The 25,036-nt window shown below is 42.2% G+C and overlaps 3 protein-coding genes across 6 annotated transcripts in view; 2 read left to right on the forward strand and 1 right to left on the reverse strand.

Moving 5' to 3' along the window:
* Window positions 1–117: 117 nt before the first annotated feature.
* On the forward strand, window positions 118–4,389 carry trim59 (tripartite motif containing 59). Of its 2 annotated transcripts, none has more exons than XM_063906839.1 (5): window positions 118–441; window positions 1,466–1,810; window positions 1,932–2,153; window positions 2,236–2,445; window positions 2,773–4,389. In XM_063906839.1, exons 1-5 carry the CDS (start codon window positions 439–441, stop codon window positions 3,385–3,387), a joined length of 1,395 nt encoding a protein of 464 aa, XP_063762909.1. In that variant the 5' UTR covers window positions 118–438; the 3' UTR covers window positions 3,388–4,389. The 2 variants fall into 2 exon arrangements, with proteins under 2 accessions (XP_063762909.1, XP_063762910.1); XM_063906840.1 differs by having other exon boundaries at window positions 118–362.
* Window positions 4,390–4,662: 273 nt separating this feature from the next.
* smc4 (structural maintenance of chromosomes 4) lies at window positions 4,663–21,469 on the reverse strand. Of its 3 annotated transcripts, none has more exons than XM_063907016.1 (24): window positions 21,289–21,469; window positions 19,730–19,887; window positions 18,551–18,741; window positions 17,796–17,987; window positions 16,702–16,878; window positions 14,815–14,979; window positions 14,155–14,282; window positions 13,810–13,950; window positions 13,233–13,383; window positions 11,237–11,401; window positions 10,880–11,113; window positions 10,547–10,732; window positions 10,240–10,401; window positions 9,895–10,120; window positions 9,675–9,751; window positions 8,884–9,036; window positions 8,591–8,717; window positions 8,115–8,304; window positions 7,276–7,420; window positions 6,791–6,964; window positions 6,294–6,476; window positions 5,708–5,940; window positions 5,426–5,609; window positions 4,663–5,089 (listed from the first exon to the last, which is right to left on the reverse strand). In XM_063907016.1, the coding sequence occupies exons 2-24, from the start codon at window positions 19,875–19,877 to the stop codon at window positions 4,925–4,927; spliced, it is 3,897 nt and encodes a 1,298-aa protein (XP_063763086.1). In that variant the 5' UTR covers window positions 19,878–19,887; window positions 21,289–21,469; the 3' UTR covers window positions 4,663–4,924. The 3 variants fall into 3 exon arrangements, with proteins under 3 accessions (XP_063763086.1, XP_063763087.1, XP_063763088.1); XM_063907017.1 differs by having other exon boundaries at window positions 21,314–21,462; XM_063907018.1 differs by lacking the exons at window positions 19,730–19,887; window positions 21,289–21,469 and adding an exon at window positions 19,470–19,654.
* A 422-nt stretch (window positions 21,470–21,891) lies between these two features.
* Window positions 21,892–25,036, forward strand: part of ift80 (intraflagellar transport 80 homolog (Chlamydomonas)) — a 33,726-nt gene continuing 30,581 nt past the window's right edge. The window contains exons 1-4 of the mRNA XM_063907019.1: window positions 21,892–22,310; window positions 22,432–22,490; window positions 22,839–23,062; window positions 24,913–25,023. Coding sequence (XP_063763089.1) covers window positions 22,456–22,490; window positions 22,839–23,062; window positions 24,913–25,023 — 370 coding nt within the window. The 5' untranslated portion in view covers window positions 21,892–22,310; window positions 22,432–22,455. The remainder of the gene's footprint in view (window positions 22,311–22,431; window positions 22,491–22,838; window positions 23,063–24,912; window positions 25,024–25,036) is intronic.

Consider the following 25,036-nt stretch of genomic DNA (forward strand, 5'->3'; position numbering starts at 1 on the left):
GAAAAGCGGGGCCTGATTGGCCAGGAAAACCGTTTAACCGCATGCGTACGTGAAACGAAACTGATGCATTCAGGACCGTCGGAAGGGTCGCTGTTATGACGGGAGCGGAGTTGTTACATCTACATGGTTTTTTGTGCCATTGTTCGTTTCGTGCTTGCAGTAATAGAGAATTGGCAAAAACATAACAAGAGTGAAATATATTTGCATTTTATTTTCGGGAAAAGCTGATTTAAAATTAAAAAAAAGTCTGGAAAACAAATTTATAAAAAAACGCGTTTTACATTACGCATTTGAAGGCGGCATGAGAAGGAACAGGAAATGAGAGCTTTATTTTGGACAGAAATTTTTGCTCCAAGCTGACGGTGAGTTAAGATCTAACGCTCAAAATGTTCTGTCTACCTTGTCACCAACCCTAACACTACTACATGATAAAGACTAATGGTGAGACTAGTCTCAACTTTTATGTGGCTAACGAAGCGATTAGCATTTGAGAGTGCTACGTTAACGTCATTGTAGGACAATGTTTTGATAACAAATCAACAATGCGGATTCATGGTCTGTTCTCTTTTGATTGATGCTCCATGAACCCACACACGGATTTATGTGCTTCTTTTTCTGTGACAACTATGCGGTTAACTGTAAACTTCACATGTCCGATTAACTTCGCAGAATTGTTGAAAATACACATTCGTGTATGGTAGTGTAAAGATAATGCAGTCATCACAAAAGTTTATATCGTAAAAATATTTGAATTAGTGATCGGGCTGCAGCAGGACACCTGTTTGAACTTGGTTGCTAACTCGGCTGCAGAATGACTCTAAAAATGGATCAGCTTTGTGGGGTCAGTTACACAACTGAACTGTGTGTGTGTGTGGGGGGGAGACTGGGTGTGTGCTGGCAGAAGGCCTCCTATTGTCACTGTGGTGCCAGTTGTAACAAGAGGATACACACAATCCTCGAATAGCGACCGGGGGCTGTTTTTCTGTACGAGTTTCCTTTTTATGAGGCATCCCGTACTGTTAAAAGTTCTTTTATTAGCCTAATGGTCTTATGAGTTTTGTTTACAATTTACTTAGTGGTCACTGTAGGCTACTAGGTGAGGCACACCTGTATAATATCAGTAATAAACAAGTGTAAACACTTTTACAGTTTCAAAACTTAACATTATGATGTTTGTCAAATTGATGGCAGAGCTGTTTTATTATTTATTAGTTACCGATAAGCGGCCTCTGAATGTATGATACTGGTGCACTCAGTCACACACTGAAGTACTGGAGACGACGATGGGTGTTTATACAGTTCAAACATTGAATCATTTAAGCAGCTGAAACTTTAACTGTTGCTTGAAAAATAAAACACAACAATATTTGTTTATCAACATATTTACATTTTTTCTTTGACTCAATCACATTTGATCCCATTTTTCTAATTCTTCACTTGGTTACATTCACGTTTTGCTAAACAGGTGCGGCCCGTAGCTTTTCCTCCATCCTGCTGTCCTGGCTGCCAGATCTTCTCCCCTTACCTTCCCCTGAGCCGGCGTCTAATTTCCACCATGGACAACCTAGAGGAGGACCTGACGTGCTCCGTGTGCTACTCTCTGTTCTCTGACCCCCGAGTCCTGCCGTGCTCACACACCTTTTGTAAGAGCTGCCTGGACAACTTGCTCCAGGTGACAGCCAACTATTCCATCTGGCGGCCGCTCCGACTCCCACTAAAATGCCCCAACTGCCGTGGCGTGGTGGAGCTGCCACCGATGGGTGTAGAAGCTCTGCCCACCAATGTGTCACTGCGGGCCATCATTGAAAAAGTAGGAGAGAAGCACAACTATTACCCTTTGGCTACCTCGAATAATTAAATCCTCTTATTGGTTTCGAAACTATGCTGCTTCAGTTTGTCTAACATGTCTGTTTGCTCCTCTGCTGTTTTAGTACCAGAGCGACAGCTCGCCACGACACCCCTTCTGTGAGGAGCACCACAGACAACCTCTGAACATGTACTGCATCCAGGACCGGCAGCTGATCTGTGGGCTGTGTCTGACTGTCGGGCAGCACCAGGGCCATCCCATAGACGACCTGCAGGCGGCTTTCATCAGAGAAAAAGAGACGCCATCTTTACTGCTAGCCAGACTCTCTGAGCAGAGATGGGCACAGGTGGGGAATCCTCTCAATACGGGGAATGGACATCTTAATGTAAATGCATGTTGGAGTAAAAATCCGCACTCTCCTCTGTCAGGTGTGTGAGCTGGGGGAGCAACTGGAGCAGGAGAAGGCTCGCTGTGAGGGTCTGGTGAGGCAGGACCGCCAGGAGGTCAATGAGTATTTTCAGACGCTGGAGCTGGTGCTGGCCAGGAAGAGACAGGCCTACCTGGAGGCCCTGGATAAAGCTGCTGCAGAGGTGTCGCGCACCTACGACCCGCTCATCCTCAAAGTGAAAGAGCTGCAGGTGGGTTTCAGGGATAACTGCTGCTTTATCGATTTCATTTTGATTTAGCTCTTTCCAGTGACCGATTTCGGCTGATGTGAGGCATCCATGCTGGTTTAGTTTCAGTCGCCTCAGAGAAACCTGAGTTTCTGTGTCGTAATTTCCACTTAGGTGTTGAAAATATCACTATGTATAAAATGAAATATTGATACGGGCGAGTTGTTGTGAAAACAGGCTGCTCCAATATCACATTTTCACTGAGTGATCACATAATTATCGTGGCCAAAGGGAACCAGTGAGCACATGTTGAACAAATCAAAGCAGCACTAACTGCCTTGTTTCCTGCAGGAGGAACAGCTGGACCTGGTGTCTGTGGGTTCATCTGTAGAGGAGGAGGCCTCCCCGCTGGTCTTCCTGGAGCAGGTGCATCTGTTCAGAGGGAGGGTGGAGGAGTTCATCAAAATCCCTCTGCCCTTGGCGATAAACCTCTCCGTCACCCCGAGAGCAGCAGAGCACCTTCAGCAGAACTGGCCCGCCGTGACTATCGGGAGCCTCGAGGAAGCTCCCGTCCCGAAGGTGTGCTGCTGCGCCAGATGTGGCGGCGTGGAGGCCAGCCTGGAATCTGAAGCTGGTGGGGATCAGCCCGAGCTCCACGGGCAGAACTTGTGGTGTGAGCTGCAGACGGCTTCTTCTGTGGTGCTGCTGGGGCTGCTGCTGCTGCTGGCGGCGCTGTGGGTTAACCCGGTGGGAGGGGCGTCGCTCGGATTCTCGCTTCTCTCCCAGTTCAGTCAGTTGGTCCACGGACTGAGCAGTGAACTAATCACATCTGTATGGGACTCGGCGGGATCGGTGTACACAGTGATGGAGGCTGCTGTGGAGAGATGGAGCTCTCAACTCTCCTCTGTGGGCAATGAGGCCTGCCAGCAACTCACTGCCTTATTCAAGACTCTGACATCCCAATGAAAAACACAGACTCTCACTTGCCAATCCTGTGTAGTAATCCAACTGAAAAACCTTTCAAACATCAGCTTTTCTCCCGACAAAGGCAATCAGTAAACTCAAAGCAGGGAAAATTGATACTACAAAAATAATCATTGAGTATATACATATTCATTTAAATATAACACATGACCTTAACCCCATTTAACGACCTTCAAGATTCCCCGTTGTCTTATGCAGACCTGGGGAAAATCCTGAGTTACGACTCGCCTATTTCAGATCAACTTCTTCAAAGTTCAAAGTGTGACCTTTTAAATCTTTGTATGGATTGAATTGTGTAAGTGTCAGGCTCCTCTTTGGGGTGTGTTTTTCTAGCTAAGGTTCAAACTGCCTCGCTATTAGGCATTCATCATACCCAACACTAATCAAACATTTTTAACATGAAGCTTGGCATAAAGGAACGGAAGTATTGGGACATCTCAGCAGCTCTCCCGGTGTCAGAACTCCGGACCTCAGTACAGCTGCACATATATCTCCTTACACCAGACGGTTCACAGGGACGGAGCTGTATCCGGACTGCAGAGCCCGCTGATTGGGAACACACAGTGGACTTGAGATCACGAGTGCCTTTAACCATCACGCTCTTACCTTGCCCCACCTAATAGCCTTTGTGCTGGATTGTAATTTCATCAGGACCAATCGCTCCACCCTCTTCTTTGACTAAAGATATATGTATTGTATCAAAACTATTGTAGCCTTTGTTAAAGCTTTACAGGTGCAATTTTGCATCAAACAAATGTTACGGTTTTTTGCTCAGGCAGATCTGACCAGACCGATCCTTACTGAAACACCAGGGAGCATCAGTCAGATATCAGTATGCCATGCTGCATTCCTAAATATCATATTCTCATGTTTTGTTACTGTATGTTACAAACATTTTGGTTCATGTCAGGTGTTTTCCAAACCTGGACTTTTTCCTTAACTTTTTGGTTATTGTATTTTTAAAACAATAAAAGTTTGAATTTATATATATATATATTTTTGTGTATTTATAATTTACTGAGTCCGTCCATGTGCCGGTGTAAGATGGGGGGGGGGAAGTCAATTAGTGACGCAGTGAGCGCATTCACACACGCATGCCACATTAGTCTCCGTCATGTGAAATCTATCTATGGTGTCCGACCATCACGACCTCAGACATGGCTGTGCTGGTCTTGCACAAATGATTTTGAATAATTAAGCTGACAGTTTGTTTTATCACTAGAGTAATTAAGGTAAAGTACAACATTTTAGGAATATAGCATGTCAAAAGATTTTATTACATTTTCATCACAAAAACTATTTGTGTACAAGTTACAAATATCCTTTCAGTGACAACGTCAAAGACACTTTAAACACAACTTGATTGAAATATACTCTGTGTGTCTGCGATTTACCTGGAAACATTTATTGGTTTGATTAATACGAATTAAAAATAGTAAAAAGAATAGCAGCATTTTGTTGTGACGGTAAAAAGATGTAACATATTTACAGGGTGGGTAAAGAAGGACAGCTGAGAGGTTTAAGCGGTGACTGCATCGTGCTCCTTGAACACGATGGTCTTGGGGTTGATTCCCACGCTCTTGGTGGTGTTGTGAGTCTTGTAGATGCCGATGAGACGGTCAGCGATCTCAAACATGTTGTTCCTCAGGGAGATGATGATGAACTGAGCGTTCTTTGTTTGCTCCTGCACGGACACCACAGAAAAGAGAAGGAGTTATTGAAATGAAGAGGAATTGAGACCGCTATAGAGCATAGAACGGCAGCGGTCAGACCGTACCCTGAAGACGGAAGTGAATGTTATTTAAAAGCCTCCAAAAATGATGGAGTCTGATAGTTAACGGTGTTGTGTTTAAGCTCCTAAAAACAGGCCCTTTTCTCTGCACCTCCATCAACCCAGTTACACTGCAGCACTGATTAAAGGTTCTGAATGACCGGGCTAAGATTTTTAATTACATTTGACTGTCCTATGAAAGAGCCGCCTGACTTGCATATTTCACCTGAACAGTCCATCCATACTCACATAAATGTAGCAGGCCACGATGGAGACGTTCTTGAAATCGAGAGCAGCATCGATCTCGTCCATGAAGTAGAGCGGAGTGGGTTTGTAGTGGTGCAGAGCGAACACCAGCGCCAAGGAGCTGAGGGTCTTCTCTCCTCCCGACAAGTTAAAGATCTTCTTCCAGCTCTTCTTTGGAGGACGCACACTGTGGGGAGAAACAAAAGGTCAACATTTGTGTGTAGAAAAGTAATCAGCGGAACGGGACTTTGGTCTTCTGTCCGTGCGTTGGTCCTCGTCTCTCACCTGAACATGATTCCCTCAGAGAAGGGGTCCAGGCTGTCGACGAGCTCCAGCTCTGCGTCGCCCCCCAGTGTGAGCATCTGGTAGTTCTCCTTCAGCTTGTTGGTGATCATGTTGAATCCGGTCATGAACTCATTGAGGCGCTGTTTTCGCAGGTCCTCGAAGCCGCGCTTGAACTGATCCCTCTCCGTGGTGATCTCGTCCAGCTGAGCCACGCGCTGCAGGTACAGCTCCTCCTGAAAAAGCCGCAGCATCTCCTCTGTTAATACATTTACTACACAGGACTTCAGAATGATCCCCTCCACATCTCACTTCAACTTTGGTAAGTTAGCATTAAACTCAATAAATTGCTTTCATTCACAACTCAATTTATCTCGGAGCTGTCTCTGCCGTCTGACGCTCTATTTGACACAATTTCATATTTTTGGAGTAATTATACTGTTTTTGACGAACAGAAATACTGTTTTCTGGCATCACTTTAACATTTTACAGGGAACATCTACATTTTTGAAGAGGGCGCAGAGCCCCTGTTACCCTGACATGTGAACCTCTGCCGGGGTGAGACAGGAAGCTGTCAGTGTGTTCATACCTTTTTCTGATACTCCGCGATGGCCCCGAGGTTAGGCTTCATCTGAGCACACTTGGTCTCCAGCGTGATCATCTTGTTGATAATGACGTTGGGATTGGAGATTTGTTCAAGTTCGGCAGAGGAGAGAACAGGGAGCTCCTCTGCTGGCTGGCCCTCGAAGGTATGAAGGGACAGCTTTGTGGCCTTGAAGAAGAATCAACAAGATTAATAGGTCTTCCAAAAACACAATGAATAAAACAAATACCTAAATCCCAACCTTGATTTGAGTGGATATCAGTAGGAGTTAACGACTGATAACAGTGCAATATAAAAGCAGAGCCCCGTGTAGATCACTTAAAACATCACGAGTGAATTATATCTTTGTTAGTTCCCCCACCGGACCAGTCTTCATTAACATGGTGAGCTCAGCTCTCAGCAATAACTCTGGAGAGTCTGAAGTTATAATGACCTCCTGTTGAGCAGAGATACACACATAACAGGCAGCTTGCAGCCCCCACCTCTTTCTGCCAGTGTTTGATCTTGTTGTTGTGTTCGGTGATGGTGGTGTCGATCTGCTCGATGCGCAGCCGCACACTCAGCGACTCCTCCTGCATGGCGTGCTCCTGCTGCTGCAGCACCTTGATTTCCTTCACCACCGCCTGATACTGCTCCTGCACCTCGGGGAGCGCGGCCTTCAGGACAGAGGGGACAACGGGACTTATTTCAGTGCTAACTCAACGTTCAATCGTATGTGATGATGTCACACAGCTAGGGCCAAATAAGCACAAGAGATCACAGCACAGCAGCAGCTTGAACTACTCACTTTACTTAATGTCAAACTCAAAAAGGGATTGTGGACCTTTGATGAGATCAATTATTCTTCACTTCATTTAGTAGATTTTCAAATTACAAGACACATTAGTATCCTGCACTGTAAAGAGAGCAGCTTGAGGACGGACTGCTGTCCTGGATGTCTCTTGGATCAGGAATGAGGGGTTCTCACCTCCGCCTCCTGACAGGCCTTCATGACGTCCCCGGCCTCGTCCTCCAGTTTCTTCAGTCGTTCGGTGAGCTCCACCATGGACTTCTCGTTTTCCTCCAGCTCCACCTGCACGCGGCTCACACCTTCCTCACACTTCTTCAGGTTGCTGCAGAGGGGAGAGCACAGGGAGCAGATATTAGCCTCCGTCAGACAGGGAGTGGTTATAATGTTCTGTGAGAAACGTATAATAATAATGACAACAAAAAAAAGGGCTAGGGATAAAATACTACGGTTTCAAGACAATGCCAAAAATTCAGACTATTTTACAGAACTTGTGTCAGAACAGTACTGCAACTGGATGACACATCTGTACCGGGGTGGTTCAGGGACACTTATTGATACGACGGCAATGTTTGTTCAAAGGGAAACATCTGCAGCCATTTCCTCTCTGCGAGTCTGAATACATGAAGGGAGAAGAGCGTTTACACAGGAAGCCCTAACGTCTCGGCTTTGGTTTCATCTCGCAGGCATCAGCCTCTCCTTTTGACCACACCATCACTCTTTGAGTTCCAGCTTCAGATGCTGACGACTAGATGCCTATTTGAGTTACAGCCACAACATTTATACCTAAAGAAGAAACCAAATACCACCGTAAGAGGAGAGGAGTCAGGGAGTGCTCCTGTGAGCGAATGCTACTGATAATACACCATTCAATAATGAATAAATATTAAGCACAACACTAGAGTGACTTCCTTGCTGCCACCAGGGGAGTTCCACAGAATTCAGTAGATCCATTGGACCTGGAAAGAATGAGTGTGTGAACCATGCCAGCGTGTAACTGAGACCCGGGATCTCCTCACCGGTCGGCTGTCTTTATGGCAACCTTAGCCTTGGTTATGATGGAGGAGCAGTCGTCCAGCTCCTTGTTGATCTTGTCCAGCTTGTCCTGCTGAGCCTTCAGCTTGTGGCTATTGATGTCTACGATCAGAGTGTGGAGGCGCTTCACCTCGGTCTCCACCTTCCCGGCCCTACTGGATGCTGCGTCAAAGTCTGAAGGAGAAGAACAGGGGCAGAACAGAGGAGGGTATTATTTCAACATGAAATGTCTGATAAACTACTCAGAGGAATAAACCGTAATAACATGTTCATGAATATCACCGGCATGCAAACATGTGGACTGATTCAGATATTAGAACTGAAAAACACTATTCAATATGAGCATGTGGACACCATTTCATTACTAGGAGGGACATCTTTACCTCAAATTACAACTCAGACTAGCATGAAGTAAACAGTCACTTAATAACATCTAGACGGAATATTTAAAGAGCTCCACCTTTCTTGAAGGCATCCAGGCTCTTCTCCAGCTGTTTCTGTTTGGCCTTGTCTGGGGCAGCAGCCAGCACATTGGCCTCCAGTTCCTTCATCTGAATTTTCAGGTGAGTTTCCTGATCAGCTAGACTCTGAAGGAAGGAGAGAAGGAAATATGTCACTAAGGTGTGCCAAGAGCAACAAGTCAATATACTTTAACATTTAATGATTAGCTATTAATCGTAGGGCTTTATCCGGACCACAGAAACATCAGATGGGAGGGACGGGGAAAGAACAGAAGAAGTGTATGTGCCGTACGGTCATGCTGTTGGAGTATTTCTCCAGAGTGTTCTTCATATCTCTGAGCAGTGTCCGCAGCCGCTGCACGCTCTCCTCCAGCTGCAGCCGCTTCTCCTGGCAGCTCTGCAGCTTTGACACCTTCTCCGTCAGCTTGCTCTCCATCCGGTCAAGCTGCAGAAAAAATGTCAACACTTTCATTAAGACCACAGGGTCAATCTTCATCCGGTATCTAGGACTTCTAGGAAACATCCTTAAGAGTAAATCTTCAATACGGATTTATTTATAAAACTTGCTTCACCCACTTGGGAGCTGGGAGAATTCTTTGAGAGTGAATCATATCACAGCTCTGTGTATTTAATCTCCTAAACTTTGCCTCTGCAGCTCTGGTTTAGAGTCAGGAAGACTGACAGTATGAACTGTGGAATAGACTTACTAAAAGTATCACTTGTACTAAAATGTAGTTCAATGTAAGTAAAAGATGAATATAATTTAAATCAACTGATCATAATAAATAAAATCTGCCTTTTGAGTTCTCGTATTGCATCTTGTGTAGCAGAAGAACTGAGTTAAATGTGAGCATGCCTTGGTACAAAAAGTTTACAAAGACGCCATGAAGTACAACTGTAGACCGCCAGTTATAACAGCAGTCACTATCCGGAAGTTAGAATTCAAATAATTGCCGCAAAAATGTTTCTTGTTATTATAATTAAATCCAAACCAATTTATTTAAAATGTTTCCTGTCTTGAAAAAGTGTCAGTGAAAGTAGCAGCCAACAGGCATCACTTTGGAACATGTGGGAGGAACTCACCTCCTCCTGAGAGACTTCAGTCCCCAGAGAGGAGCCCATCCTGCCCTTCAACACTCTTCCTCCTCCGGTCATGGTTCCTGTGAAGCACACACACCACAGGGAGATTTAGCAAAATAAAGAAAAACAAGTATGTATAATTTTCAATGAGAACCAGAACAAGCAAGCTACAAAATAAAAGGGAACCAAAAGCAGAATATGCCAGAAGAAGTGTGCCACCCACCGGCCATCTCGATGATCTGTCCCTTCAGGGTGACCACTCTCCAGCGCTTGTCTTTCTGGAAGGCCATCCTGGTGGCCTGCTCCATGTCCTGGGCCACCAGGGTGTCCCTCAAGGCGAAGTAGAAAGCTGGGCGCAAGCTCTCCTCTTTCACACGCACCATGTCAAAGAGACGAGGGCTGTCCTCAGGAGTGCGGATGGGAGCCATGTTTCTCTCCCACACCTTCATCTGGGCGGAGGAGATGAGGAGGTGTGAGGAGATGACGTGTTTAATCAGAGAACCTGAAAACTGATCGACTAACAGAGTCAGTATTACTCCTGATGGTCTCCAGATGGAATGATCTTTACCTTGTCGAGACCGATGAAGGTTGCAAACCCGATGTTCTGCTCTTTAAGGAACATCACACATTTCTGGGCTGTATCAATGGTATCCACCACGATATTGTCCAGGGCGCCACAACTAGAGGAAATCGCCACATCGTACTTCTCCTCTATGGCTCCGAGGTCTCCCTACAGGCACACAGATAAATCATGAGACCACATCCAATGCTAGAATGAAATGAGGATTTTCTGAGCACACAATACCTCGATACCAAACATTATACTGTCGCCACGATAGCCTGGAATTCATTTGTGATATTGTTTTGTTTTTTACCAGTCTTCCAAAGATGCCAGGGATCCTGCCACTCTTCTTCTGCTGCATGAGGGCATCCAGAACCCTTCCTCGACTGCGGTTGGAGGTCAGAGAGCTCTTGGCTTCGTCCACCTTCTGCCTCATTTCCCTCACCACTTCCCTGGTCTCGTTATCCGTCTTCATCAGCTGCTCCAGCGCTGCCTCGTCCTGCAGGCAAGAGAAGAGAGAAGCCGTTCAAAGAAAAGCTTAAACAAATGGCGCCATTTGTCTGGCAGGAATAGTCAACAGGAATAGTATGGCTGGGTTTTGCCGCCTAAAGAAAAAGCCAAACTAAAATAACACTGTTGGTTTTACCTTCTTGAGCTCCTGCTCGTTCTGAGGTATTTTGACCTCCAGGTCCTTGATGGCGGCCCGGCGCTCCCGCAGCGTGTCAGAGGTCGTCTGAAGAGTCTGCTTGGCCGTGTTGAGCTGAGTCACCGCCGTGTTGTGGCGGCTCAGGTAGATGTCAAGCTCCGACTGAGCCAGGTCCATGCGAGACCGGGTCTCATTCACAGCCTTGCTGAGCCCCATCAGCTCCTTCTCTTTGGTCTGGAGAACAGGAAGAGGAGATGTCAGGTTGGAAGAGAAATACAGTTAACAGAAATAATGCAGGTTACTATCTAAAGTGAAACAAAGCATGCAACAAACTAACACCAGGACTTAAACACGCACCTCTTTGTCTTGCTGCAAGCCGCTGGTCTCTTCCTTCAGACTCTCCATCACCTCCTCAAGTTTTTTCTCCTCTTTCACTTTCTGCTTCTCCATCTCCTCCTTGTGGGCGGTTGCCTCAGAGATGGCCTTTTCACTGCTGGCAGGCACACCGCGCACTTCCTCCAGCTGAAAGAGGAGACAGGCCAACACACAAAAACTGATGAGATGTGTCGGACTCTGGAGTCTGAGCAACAGCGGCTACAACACCTGTGTGAGTTCAGCCTGAGGACACAACTCATCAAAACACATTCCAACCGACCGCAGAGGGAGAGCCCTTTGAGTCTGAAATTAGATAATGAGATTAAGGGATCAGGGAAGACTGGGGAGACTAGAGTTATAAAGTTAATTGATTGAATAAGCTTTTTGTGGGGCAGTTACAGAAAACTGTGCTACACATTCAGAAGCAGGCCAACTGTAACCAACTATAAACACTCAGGACTGAGCCGGCCCGAGCTGTGACTGGCACAACAGCAAGCCGCTTGGCAGAGCTGAAACAAGGCGAGGCGGAGAGCTGTGCGTGTGTAGTCTGTGTTTTGTAGGGTTAACTGCGGGTGAAATGTGAGTGTGGCTGCTAAGAGTGTTACACAAGCCTGGCCATAGTTGAGTACCACACAGCAGAACACTGCTCCCCGGGGCCCGGCCTGCCTTTGCCCAACATGTTTCCAGAGCCCGGCCATGTAGGTGGAGCCGTTTCAGAGCAGAGAGGGAGATGGGACAAGCTAGACCTACGTTTACCACAGAATTCTCTATCTTTATGTGAAAGAAGGTTCAGTAAGTGTGCGAGAGAAAATCCAAGAAATGGGGACACCATTGATGGTGAAGCAGAGCAGGAGAGGGCTGTCCATAGGCACACACCAACAATCCATGTGTGTTACTTCACAGCCCTCTAGTGGCTGGTTCACGGCACATCGTCCCTCCTGCCATGACATCTGATTTACAATTTATTCAAGAGTTTATTTAATGCATAATGACAAATGACGCAGAAGAAATCGAAAGGTTTCCTTTAATCCAAGGTGAGGAAAAGTATGAAAGAGTAAAGCAAGGCCTGTACACAATTTTGCAACTGAGAGAAAATCATTTTTCTTTTCATGCTTTTTTGTGTAAATAAGACGTCACTGTATTTAACCCTTGCTTTGTGTCGCTGTAGCTACCAAGCAGAATGGTATCAGTTACATTTCTTTGGAAACTGTAACTCTCATTAGCCAGGCATTCGTTTGAAACACTACACAGCCTGATACATTTTTACACTAGTTTTGATTATCTTTAAAACTTAAATCATGCTTAATTTTCACAATAATCCAGAATGATTAAATTATTAACATTTAAGAAGTGAATCACTGTAGATCCCACATTCATTGAGGCTAATATCTCCTAAAATACTGAAATGCAGACAACAAATAATGAACAATACAAACATAAGCAGTACGCTTTTCTGTCTGTGCAGATAAACACGAGCCTCTGAAAAAGGGGAAAATGTGAGGAATAAAAACCCTCCGAACCTACATGGAAATGTTTGTTCTGGTGAGTTTAACTCAATAAGTTAAAATGCTGCTGCAGTACATTAAGGTTTCTGTAAGGGCTGAAATGGATGTATTTTTCTCCAGGCTTCAAAACAACATCCCCTTGTTTTTTTTTATAAGAAACGGGAAATTGTATTTTTAGTGCCCATGTTTCTTTCTTGGCCGCGGTACAAAATAAACAGAGTAACACTGAGTGTCATACCGCTGCTCCTAGCTTGCCTTGACTTGGTACAACCATGTATTTGTTAATGGATAGCATTGTAAGTTGTGAGGAAATGGCTCCAATTATGCTCTCCTGACATGTCATGCGGCAGTGTGAACCTGCCCGCTGTGATTGTGAAGGGAAGTAGTCACTATTGCAGAGTATCAAACGGTGATACCAAGTTAAATGAAGTCATTTCCCAGCATGTAGTGGAACATTTTAAAGAGCAACATACCTTTTCTTTGTCCTTTTCCAGCTGCTTCTGTAGTTTCTTGTTCTTGCTCTTGGAGTGTTTAATTTTCTCACGCACTTCAACGTCCTGCAAGTCCAGCTGGGTGAACTTCTCCTTCTGAGACTCTATGTACTTGTTGAGCTTGTTTTGTTTCCTGGTGGAGGAACAGCAAATTAACTTAAATAAATCATGGATAAATGACCTAAAATACTAACATTTAAATGATATGAATGATGATGAATAAAAATATGGTAAATCCCCAATAGAACACACTAAACTTATCATAGTAAAGACAGTTTAGATCACTTTAAAGAATAATATATGGCCGCATCTTTTTCTGTCATTTAGAACAACATCAAATTGTTACCATTTTTAAATATATTTTTGCATGACACTTTTCTTTACTTCCTGAAGACCATTTGTGGAACAAAACAATTTAGGCAAAAAAAGTAAAAAGTTGAGGGAAAGAGAGAAACTGACAACCACCACAAAATGATTGGAAGAGTCAAATAGATGGCAACCTTTAAAGCATGTATCTGGTTAATAGAGAGGTAGAAGAGGAAGCACCAGAATGTCTTACTTTTCTACATTTTTGAGCTCCTGGTTCATTTTCTCCATTTCCCCTGATATCTTTGCATTTTTCTCGGTGAGTTCCTTGGTGTCCTCCATGATCCTCTGCTTCTCCTGATCTTTATCCACGACACGCTTCTGCAGATCATTGCTGATGGCAAAGAGATCCAGAGAAAAAACAGTGATAAACACGTAATACACATAAACCAAAGAAACAGGCAGCTGACACCAGAGAGGGTTTCAAGTGAGAGGATAAAAATGCCATTCCTGTGCCAGGGTTTACATTGAAATGTAATGAGGTTGTTTCTTTCATAATTAGTCTTCCAGAGAACATGTTGCTGCATGGTGCACTCACACATAATACTGGCAGAGCTGACTCTTGTGTTTGAAGATGTCGTTCTCCAGGGTGAGGAACTCCACAGCTTTGTTCTTCTCCCCCTCCAAAGCATTCTTCTCCTTTTCCACCAGCTTCACTCGGTTAAGCTAGGACAGAAATCATGAAGCTGTACTTAATATCAGGTGACAAAACTTAACATTTATAGACGGACAAAAATATGCATTAGAGACTTAATGAACCATGAAAAATAACTGTCCATCGTTCTGATCCCACATAAATATTTTGATAAGAGCTATAATAGCTTTCATTTGTTTCTAATCTCCCACAGTATTGTCTTACTTGTGTAGTACACAAACAAAATGAAAATATACATGTTGAAATACTAATATAGCACAACTTTCATCAGTGTATGCGTGTTCAAATGTGTGTCTTTTGTGAAACACTTGGGCACTCTGCCAAGCCAGGGACCAGGTTATCTTATATTTCACAGGACATAACTATTAGAAAACATTTATTTGCATCCCTGGTATTTCCATCAAACGCTTTCAAACTCACGCACATTAAAATAAATGCTCTTTAAACCTCTACTGTAAAAAAGGCACAGCAAATGAAGTCCAGGCACAGGAAGTACAGTGTGTTATCTCATGAGTGTGTGAGCAGATAGTGTTTGAGGGTCACCTTCTCTCCCCTCTGCTCATTGAGCAGCTCGATGCGGCGGGCCAGGGTCAGGATGGGCTGCTTGAGGCGGCAGGAGCCGATGATGTCCTCCAGGTACTCCAGCATGCCCTCGTCATGCTCCGTTTGACCTTTGGGCTTCATCATGGCAATCTGCTCCACCTCACCCTAAACACAGTCCAGAACACAGAGAAAAAGATCCATGCAAACTTCATTTAAACATGGAGCCAAGAGACTGAATAAAACACGCTTATAATAAATCAACATGATATTGGATTAGACTGTTAGGAAGTGGTCTGCTGAATTTAGACGACTATACTTCAAAATAATCTGCTACACCCACACAATGGCATATACACATTCCTGTACAGTTAGAGAACACAAATATTACACTGGGATAAAAAAATGTAATTATAAAAAAAGAGTTCAAACTATTGAAAAAGAGGACAAGTATTTAAAAACAAATTCGATAAAAAATAATCGATTTGATTCAATCACATAAAACAACGTTACCTTGAACATGCTTATGAACCCATTATCCCCCCCACCAATAGTAACTGCCCATTACACACTTAAGTTGCAGTGGCAGTGTATACTTCTTGTCCCCAATATCAGGACAGCTGAGGAGTATCATACGGGTCTGGACATGTTATTCTTCCGTTAAACATTTGATGTTAACTATATATCTGCAAATATAGAAACATCTTATTCCAAAATGATATATCCTACAAAGGCAGGGGGAAAAGGCAGCTCGGATATAACTTATGTATGAAAGAAAAAGAGAAGCCAGTAGAGGTAGGGGAGTTCCCACGTCATCCTCTGCTCTCACGAGTGAACAGAATAGACAGCTTCCCGTTAGCCAGAGGCCTGGAAAAGTGACTTTGGAGAAAAGCTAAAGCCTTTTCCAATACTGATGCAGTCATTTCATAGACAGAGAGCTGAAAATCTAACAGCCAAGACAGGCAGAATGGACACACACACAAAAAAATAAAAAAAAGTCAAGCAGGACAAATGTTATCAACCTAACCATGAACCAGAGGATAGTAGACACTAAGTGTTCACATCAAGCTACAACCCACGCTGTAAAAATAATAAAAATAAAAAAAGGTAAGAATTGGGACAACAAATACTAAATCAGGCGTTTTGTTTTGCTGTGATGGCATCACCCTATAAGCCACAGGTTAATCAGTAATAATGGGTAGGTTACACCTGGAATACAAACTGAAGGGAAGAAACACAATGCTAAATAAAATGATCAAAAACATCTAAAAAGAAAAATAATTAAATGATACAGGAATGCCTTACATTTGCCGTGGAGGTAAAAAATAGACAAAACTGTTGAACCAATATTAAAGCCATGGTGATGGAGTGTGTTTGATCCGGCCACACTGAAGCAGCACTGCCAATATTGGGGTTGGGGTCTAGTCTCACACGCCAATATTTACGTGCTGCTAAAGCGTGGCAGGTACATGGGAGAGGGAGGGGAAAGGAGGTCCAACCTGTACCCACTGGAGGGCAAACCCCATGAAAAGCTTCCCCCACTACAAAATCAGAGTTCACTCACAAGCAGGTCCATATATGGGTACCATTGAATGTATTCCTTAAAATTCTAAAGCAGCAAATAATGGTTCGCACCTTTTCCACATTGTTTCAAACCATGATGCGCTGCTATAGCAGTCTAAGGACTCAGAGAGCACATCCTCTCTTTTTCAATTCCAGTGCAACAGGTTATTCCCACAGACAGGCTTTAAGGTAACCATGAAACATTCAACTCAGAGGACTGTGAAATGGGCAAAGAAGGAAGAGCAGAACATCTCTGACAGAATGGGATGGTTGTAGAAAGAATAAAACAGCAGAGAACAAATAAAAGAAACATAAATGCACAATTACCTGTAGGATCAGGAATCTGTTGTGGTCGAGGTCAATGCCATGGCTTCGGAGTAAAACCCCCACTTCTTTGAATGTTGCTTTTTTGCCACCGATATGATAGGCTGAGGAGTTGTCTTTGTTGGCAGTCCTGGAAACATAGAACTTGCTGTTGGGGATGACTTCGTAGTCATCTCCTTCCTGGCTCAGAGGGGGGGAGGGGCAGAAGACATAGAGCAGCTTAGTGCAGAACAGTTGAAGAGAAACTCTAAACAGCTCTACTCATAAAATGATTATGCCCCTCATGCTGACAAATCCACAGAGAGTGGTTAGACCACAACACCCAATATTAAAAACAATCAACAAAAAGGCTTGTTTGAAAAGCACAAAACAGATCTAGGTCAGATACAGGTTAAACCACATCAGTGTAGTGTATTATATCCAGTTAAATGTACACATTTTTAAAAATAGTAAGAAACAATGAGATTATAGACGCACTGCAAACGCATAGATTATTTGACTGAAAATGTATACATTTAAAGAAAAGGTCAAATAGTCTAAGATCTCATATCACTTCCTAAAAAATAATTCTAATTGAAAAAAACTGGAGATTGTAAAATCAACAGAATTTATACAAATCTAGCATCAGTTTAGTCATTTGATTTCAATTTATTCTGAACTGCTCGACCATAAAGAAAGGCTTAGAAAATTAGAAATGTTAAGGGTGTCAAGAGAAAACTAACACTCCCTCTGGCAAATCAAATTTAGAAACATGCTTTAATTCATAACTAACAGCCATGTTATTAAAATTCAACAGTACCATCAAATAAATATAGCTTAGTTACTGTATTGAACGTTTACAAATTGTTTGTGAATTGACTGACATGTGTAGGTGGGAGCTGTAACTTTCCTGACTGCTTTGAGTCTCGCTTTAGTCAAAGGAATGATTATTGTGTGGCAATATTATCTCACAATCAAGTAACACTATATAATAAATAAATACAAACATGCATCTACAAGGAAATATAGATTTCCACCCCCCCTGTCAATATGTATTGTGTTCTCTCATAAACGAATACAGAGTGAGTGTAATGTATATCTGAGTGACAGATATATACCTTATCAATAATCTTTTGAAAATGGACTTCCACAGTACAGCTTTGCACATCCTTATGTTGATCAGAGCTGTGAATCAGCACCGAGAGCTTTTTGGATCGGATTTTTTGAGCTCTGTATCCAAACACAAAGAGCATTGAATCTATCACATTGGACTTCCCACTCCCATTTGGACCAATGATGCAGGAAAAGCGCTAAGAGAAAGGTGGGAGAGAGAAGAAAAACAGGTAAATCAATTACATAAAAATATACTATAACCACAAGTAAATACTGTAAATGTCATAACACTGCAGGCTATACATTACAATTGAGGCATAGTTAGTTTGTGATAATGACTGTTTTTCAAAAGGGTGTAGTGAAAATTAACTTAAATACACTTATATTGGCAGTGCAAAGAGGGGATCAGAAAAAGATCAAAAGGCAATGTTTAACAAAAGTCATAATTTATGGGATGTGTCAGCACATCACAAGATCACTACCCCTTGCACGATACACTCACTAAATCAAAATGGAGGAATGTGACTTTTCCTACTTAACTCAATAAATGTTATAATGTAGTAAAAACAATTATTTTGTATTTGTTATGTCTTTCCGAGCAACATGTACACAGACAGTATAGTTGTGCACTATGACAATTTAGACAATTAAAATAAAATTGAGAAACACTAAAATGATGGTAAATCTGGGAGCTTAACACAACACATTAACAAAGTATTCCCCACACTGGGATGACATTTGTAACCATGTTTGGTCGTACCTTGTGAAAAGGCCCCAGAATCTGCTCTCCTGAGTAAGACTTAAAGTTGCGATTAACTAAATGTGTTATCATCAGGCGAGGAGCGCCCGGTTCATTGGTCATTGCTGGGGGCGGGGGTGGAGGGATGCTACCGAGAATCTCCTCCAAACTTCGATTATCAGCCGCCTCGGCAGCTTCCCCCCGAGACGGATCTGTGGCACAGAAAAAGTACAACTTTTATTCCCCTGTGCTTGTCGTTTCAGGTGGGGGACAGTGGCGCGTGGGGGAGGGGAAGAGGAGCGAAAAAACAAACAAACAAACAAACAAAACACAGGCAGCAAGTTACAACAGCAGTCAAACAACCACCACCGAGAAAGTTGACAGGCGTTCTTTTTTCTTTGTTCTGAAAACAAGAGCTAACCCAAAAGAGAAAAAAGCCCATGGCCGCTTATGAACAAACCCACGTTAAAATACAAACGCTCCTCACGAGAAGCGTCCTTACGACAACGTAGATGCGCCACACTCATTTCGTCGATAATAAATAAGTCAATTCCAAATTTCTATCATCAACGTTACATTTTCACTCATGCTGAACTGCACGCCAAGCGCTGGGAGGGAACAGTTGTTTTTTCAATAACAATGTATAACGTTAAACCGATTATGTTGCCATCACACCAAGCCACAACGACCTGTCCAAAATCTATTGTGCTCACATAAGCATAAACAAGCTGAGGGGTCGATGTTTTTAAATGCAATGCGTGCAGACACAGTGAACCATTTCAACGGATTCTACAGAATACACACACCACTTCATTCCGTTATGCATCTTAATCTTGGCATACAATTTATTTGACAAATTGCAAGTTATAAGTTATAAGAAAAACGTAAAACATCCTTTTGATATAGAACATAAAATCCTCCGTTGCCCGAAATAAATTACCTCGTTTGTTGAGAAGATCCGGGGAAGAAGTAAACTCGACGATATTAAAATCATCTCAAAAACCATAAGGCAAGTATTGATGACTGACACTTTATTATAAAAAAAATCTGCCATTACAACTACGTGTTGAGATTTAAGTAAGAAAAAAAGCTTCACAGCTGTGGCAATTGGCCACTAGCAGAACGGCAGTACACGCAACGCCATTGAGTGAACACAACTTATTTAGATTCACAGACACCAAAACACCCTTTGTTACTTGCCAGTTGTCGGCGGTGCCTCCTCTTGGCCATTGGACTTGGTTTGTTGAGGGGGTACATCCAGCTCGTCTTCGGAGTCATCCCGGGGCTGCGACCCTTTCCCTTTTGGCTTGGAGGAGGCAGTTGAGCTCTTTGCCGTCTTAGATGGCATGATTTGAAATCTGATGGGGTCATTGGTGAAAAAGCATTATCCATGAGTGGTTTTTGTGCCTGTCAATCTCCCAACTCAACTTTTAGTCGGTCACACGCAGCTACCAGGCTTTAATCATTTCCACAGTCAGATCCCACTGCCGCCCTATCTAACTGTTAGTCGGTATATTTTTTAAATTGGACCACAGCTTGATTTTTTTCCTCTCCCCCTCTTTTACTCACATCTTGAATAATCATGTTTACGTTTGTGACCTAAAGAGTGATTAAAAAAAGGATTTCACCCTGATAATATTAGTATCTCGCACTCAGGCTGACACATTAGATGATATTCTAACAGCAAACTTTACAAAGTAATAACTTCCTAGGCTGTGACAGATTCGTTTCAGTACCCCTCTGCATCAAAGGTAGGCTTTTGATTTCTGCGTCACAAAGTAGGACGAATAATGACCCTTGCAATGATGGGAAAAACGGAAAATAATGTTAACGACACGCTAACAGGAAACCCCTGTTAATATGCAAATAGCTACATTTTCTTCCCACAACGCACAACCTAGTCTATGTTGTATGGTTATTACTTTAGCTGAACTGGCTCACTACCTGGTTGTAAAGACGCAACGTTCTAAATTAAACGAGGAGCTTAAACTGACACCAATATCGAATTTACCCCCCACCCACTGTTATGTTGGGGGGCGGAGGTGCACACGGGCCAACCTAACTCGCTAGCTAATTGGAAAGCACATTCAAACAACGAATATAACGCCAGAACAACGTAACTGTAACGTTTACATTATAAGTACATGTGCGTAAGCAAGATAGGTACTTTAGTAATGCTTGCTCGAACACAGGGTAAACACATGTACTGTTAACTTTGCCACGTTAATGCACTGACTTAGCTAATGTTAACACGAAGTTAGCAGCTGTAGCTAACTATCAGATGTTAAATTATGCAGCATGATAATGGAAACTATCAAACGTATCTTCGTCTGGGATATGTAACGTAACCGAAACACAGTAAAGTAAACTGTACTCAATGTTAGCCGTATCGCAGTTGAAAGAGGCGAATTGATATGGTATTTGCATACATAATATTTCCTTACGCTAAGGTGGTTGATTTAAAGCAGACAGCGGTATTTCTGCAGGTTAACCTTTAGCCTAGCACCATTAACGTTAATTTAGACAATCGGAAAAGTTATGTTAAATTCAGGGGCGTGTGTGACTACAACAAGGCACGTCTTGCGTAAAATGTAATAAAAGGCAAAAAACTGACCACCTCGCTTTCCATACCGAAGTATTGTTATTCACGTTTTCCATCTGAGCGAATGTTGAAACGTATCAAGTTGTTAATGTTAAGTCTAGTTGGGAGCTAAATTGATGCGTTTCAGCAAATAGACGGAACCCAGTCATTCACTTACTCTCAGCTTAAGTGTTTCAATATACCTTCCACGATAAAAACAAGGTCTGTATTCCTTTCTGACCCAAATCACGTAATCGGAAAAAGTATTCGTTAATCCAAAATCGGCTAATATAATCCACAAAATGTAGCCCGTGTCATTCCGAGTCGCTCTCCTACTTGAAAACTCTTAACTTGTAAATGGCGCCTAAACTGTGCTGTCGAACCAGATTCGTTACAAACTGACGCAAGGCACCATGGTACGTTCAAAGGGCAGGGGGAAAAAAACACGAAATTCAAAAAAGGGGACGAAGCCAACTCCGCCTCGCTCCAAACAAACAATAATAAGGTGACACAAATAAGAAAACGGGAGAACGCAGAAAATAACAATATTTGCGTTTCACAGTGGTATATTAAGTAAGATTATTGTCATATTCAAAGCGTAAAGTTATATGTGTCCAAACGGTTGCCTGGTTACATTAGAACAAAGTCCCGCCCAGAGAAACATTACATTCCAGGAAATATTATTCGATCAATTGACGAGTTGTGTTACTTTATTTCATTTTAATGAGTCCCATTACGTACATGTATTTATAATGTGCCATTTATACATGAAAATCATTCGAAATATCTGTTTTCGATGACACCACTCTCGCGATAACTTGCACCTTAAGCTGCTTATGACGCTCATGACCCATTTTACATGGCTTCCAGCAGTTAGCATAGCTTGAGCGAGGAATTGCTAATAAGTGATGGATAGGCTTTCTGTATACTTTTTTTAACTGCTCATGCATATTTGCTGGACCAAGTGGTACGCATACATTACTATCTGTCCTTTAATAAAAGTCGATAACGTCAGAAGGATGTCCGTTATAAGCAGAAAACCAAGTTAACTTTAGCATTCAAGTCGCAGGCAAGGCTCTGGGACATCTGTGGATTCACGTTAGCAACTGTGGGAGGGACCGTAGCAACTGCAGACGCTTTCATCCACCGTTACAGAGAGCTACCAGAGCATGCTAAAAGCTAAGTCGCCACCTATTAAAGGTACGGTTCAATGTTGTGGTTAGAATGTTTATGTTGTTTCCTCCTGTTTTTGACATTGTTGTGTTATAAAGATATTTTATATGTGAGGACGTTCACTAACTGACAATGTCTTGTTCGTTAGGGATCAACAGAGCCAACATCCACCATGAGATTGAAGACATCGTTGCTACAGGAAGCAAAACATATCCTTTTTACGATATTGTTTACCAACGTTATGCAGCCTTACATTGCGTTTCTGTACAGTTAAAATAACACAACTTCAAAACTTTGGAAGTGTTAATATTATAAGTGTTATCAGAATTCCTTTATTCGTGTATAAATATATATAGATATTTATTTATAATCGTATGCTTGTTTCCTTTTATTGCTGGGCTCGACCTACCACCTAATTTCTGCCAAATGAATGCCAACGTGTTTGTTTATTCTGTTTTCAAAAGAGCCTACTCATTCCCAAAGTAACCATGGGATTTAGAATGACCCATTAAAAATACACATGCCTACCTTAAACACTTTCCTTAACAGTAGATCACATAAGGAACTTGTGAGTTGTGTTGGCTGGACCACAGCAGATGAGCTGTACTCATGCAGTGAGGATCACCAGATACTTAAGTGGAACCTGCTGACCAGTGAGACCAATCTAGTTGTCAAATTGCCAGATGACATTTACCCCATCGATCTACACTGGTTCCCCAAGTCCGTTGGTGGCAAGAAACAGAACCAGTCTGAGATCTTTGTCCTTACCAGCACTGATGGCAAGTTTCTTTTATCTCTACAACCAGACCAGCATGCTTCAAGGATATGTTTCTGAGTTTATTCATAAAATCAATGTAATTTTTGTTTGTAGTTACATTAAATAATCTCCACCAGTTTAATAATCATACAAGCATTTTTTCCCCCAATTTAACTTCAAAAGAGGATCATAGTAGTACACTAAAGAGTGAAATACTACAATCTGCTGTAGATATGATTGATATTCAATGTCAAATCACTAAAAGTGAATTTGTGCTTTGCATCTTTATAGGTGTAATACCAAACTTGTCAACAGACAATGGCCTCTTATGTCTCTTCAGCCTATGTTAGATATAAACACACATGATATGGATGTACTTTTATGGCAGGCAATGTGTGGTCACAACACTAATGGCAGTGTAGGGTTGCATAAACACACCCACAGACTGAAGCAGCAATTTTCTTTGGCAGACAAAGGAGTAGTGAACCCTCTGTTAAGATTCACTTTTGCAACTTTCTTTTGCTTTTTACCTTGTAACAGTATACACATATGAGTTAGCTATTGCTTTTTGGGGGGGCAAGTTTATGTTTTTCCTTGAAAACAAAACATTACAATCACACCACTTTATTCTTTATAACCTTGGAGTGTGAACTAGGATATATGTTTACCTTTTTTTTGTGGAAAATAAGATTTAGTTTCACATCCTGTGTTATTTTCTGACAGCTTTCGAAATTAAATGTGTATTCTCAGAATATTCAACATCACATCAAATTAGAAAGATCAAAAATAATAAGTATACATAAGTGTTTAGTTTGTGTAATATCTTCTCATGGCTAAGCGTGATTACATTGCTGAGATTCATCATTTGCAATCTTTTCAGAAAGGATATTGTGGTGAATAGTATCAGATTTGTCTTAAAGCTGAGTAATTTAGCATGAAGGTTATCACTGCGCTGTCTGTTTGGAACAACAGTGCATCAGTCTCATTCACTTTAAGCCTGTGGTGTCATTATGATATCACCCAAATGTATCATCAACATCGTTGCAACCAACCCAATATAAATAAGAGAAGTAAAAGAGCAAACGGTTAATATGTTTTCATTTCAAGTTATCATAAAAAAAACGTCTTTTAGAACAACAAGCAAACAAACACATGCGAAAACAGAAACCTTGCACAGACAAAATAATGCCCTCTCCAATATGAGACTGACATCAGTGCATATGTGTGTAAATCTTTTATTATGTTTGTTTTTTTCTTTTGAAAGAGTCTTTAAGTACAGCTGTACTCTCCCGTTAAAGTCACTACCTGCTGGACCATTAACATCCACGTTTGTTGGCATGTCCAAATTTAGCAGTGGGAGAGAGCTGCAACATGCTGATTTGCAGTTTTAGGTCACCAGAAATTACATAGAACTTTCAGATTTTTTTAATACACATTGCCACAAAATATATGTTAGGCTAGCGTTTTCAATAACTGTCTCCATGCCTGATCACCCTTCTTGTCTAGCAAATACAAAATTACCCTATTTCAACCTACTGAAACCCTTAAGTTGCCTTATATGCCTTATCTTTTTAGTTTATCTGACAGGGGAAAATTAAGTTTTGTTGCTTATTTTCTTTCAGGTATTAATACTTGTGTAATTATTTAAAGTCCTAGATTATACGGTCATAGTGAGATCATTTAAAATCAGTTTGGGCCATTGCTTGATGCAGCAGCCTCCACCAATCAGATTTATGGAATTACAGTCTATGTAGACAGCAGCCACATGGTAGCTAGAGTATATTGCAGAGTTTAATATTCCTGATTTATAAACTGCCAACATCAAGATCAGGTGTACAATATAAAATGTAAGCCTGTTTTGCCTCTTCACAGGGAAGTTCCACCTCACCTCGAAAATAGGGCGAGTTGAGAAGAGTGTTGAAGCTCACAAAGGAGCTGTTTTGGCTGGAAGATGGAACTATGATGGGACTGCTCTTATTACAGGTAAGGAGTACTG

This window comes from Eleginops maclovinus, chromosome 18, assembly GCF_036324505.1.
Source record: "Eleginops maclovinus isolate JMC-PN-2008 ecotype Puerto Natales chromosome 18, JC_Emac_rtc_rv5, whole genome shotgun sequence".
Lineage (NCBI taxonomy): Eukaryota > Metazoa > Chordata > Actinopteri > Perciformes > Eleginopidae > Eleginops > Eleginops maclovinus.

Excerpts from the sequence above, each read along its gene's own strand:
- trim59 (XM_063906839.1), top strand. Across the intron at positions 2,154-2,235 it reads CTGAGCAGAGATGGGCACAG|GTGTGTGAGCTGGGGGAGCA; the intron begins GTGGGGAATCCT and ends CTCCTCTGTCAG. Across the intron at positions 2,446-2,772 it reads TCAAAGTGAAAGAGCTGCAG|GAGGAACAGCTGGACCTGGT; the intron begins GTGGGTTTCAGG and ends TGTTTCCTGCAG.
- smc4 (XM_063907016.1), bottom strand. The coding sequence starts at position 19,877 with ATGCCATCTAAGACGGCAAAGAGCTCAACTGCCTCCTCCAAGCCAAAA. Across the intron at positions 16,879-17,795 it reads TTCAAAAGATTATTGATAAG|GAAGGAGATGACTACGAAGT; the intron begins GTATATATCTGT and ends CCTCTGAGCCAG. Across the intron at positions 10,733-10,879 it reads ACGAGCAGGAGCTCAAGAAG|GACGAGGCAGCGCTGGAGCA; the intron begins GTAAAACCAACA and ends TCTTGCCTGCAG.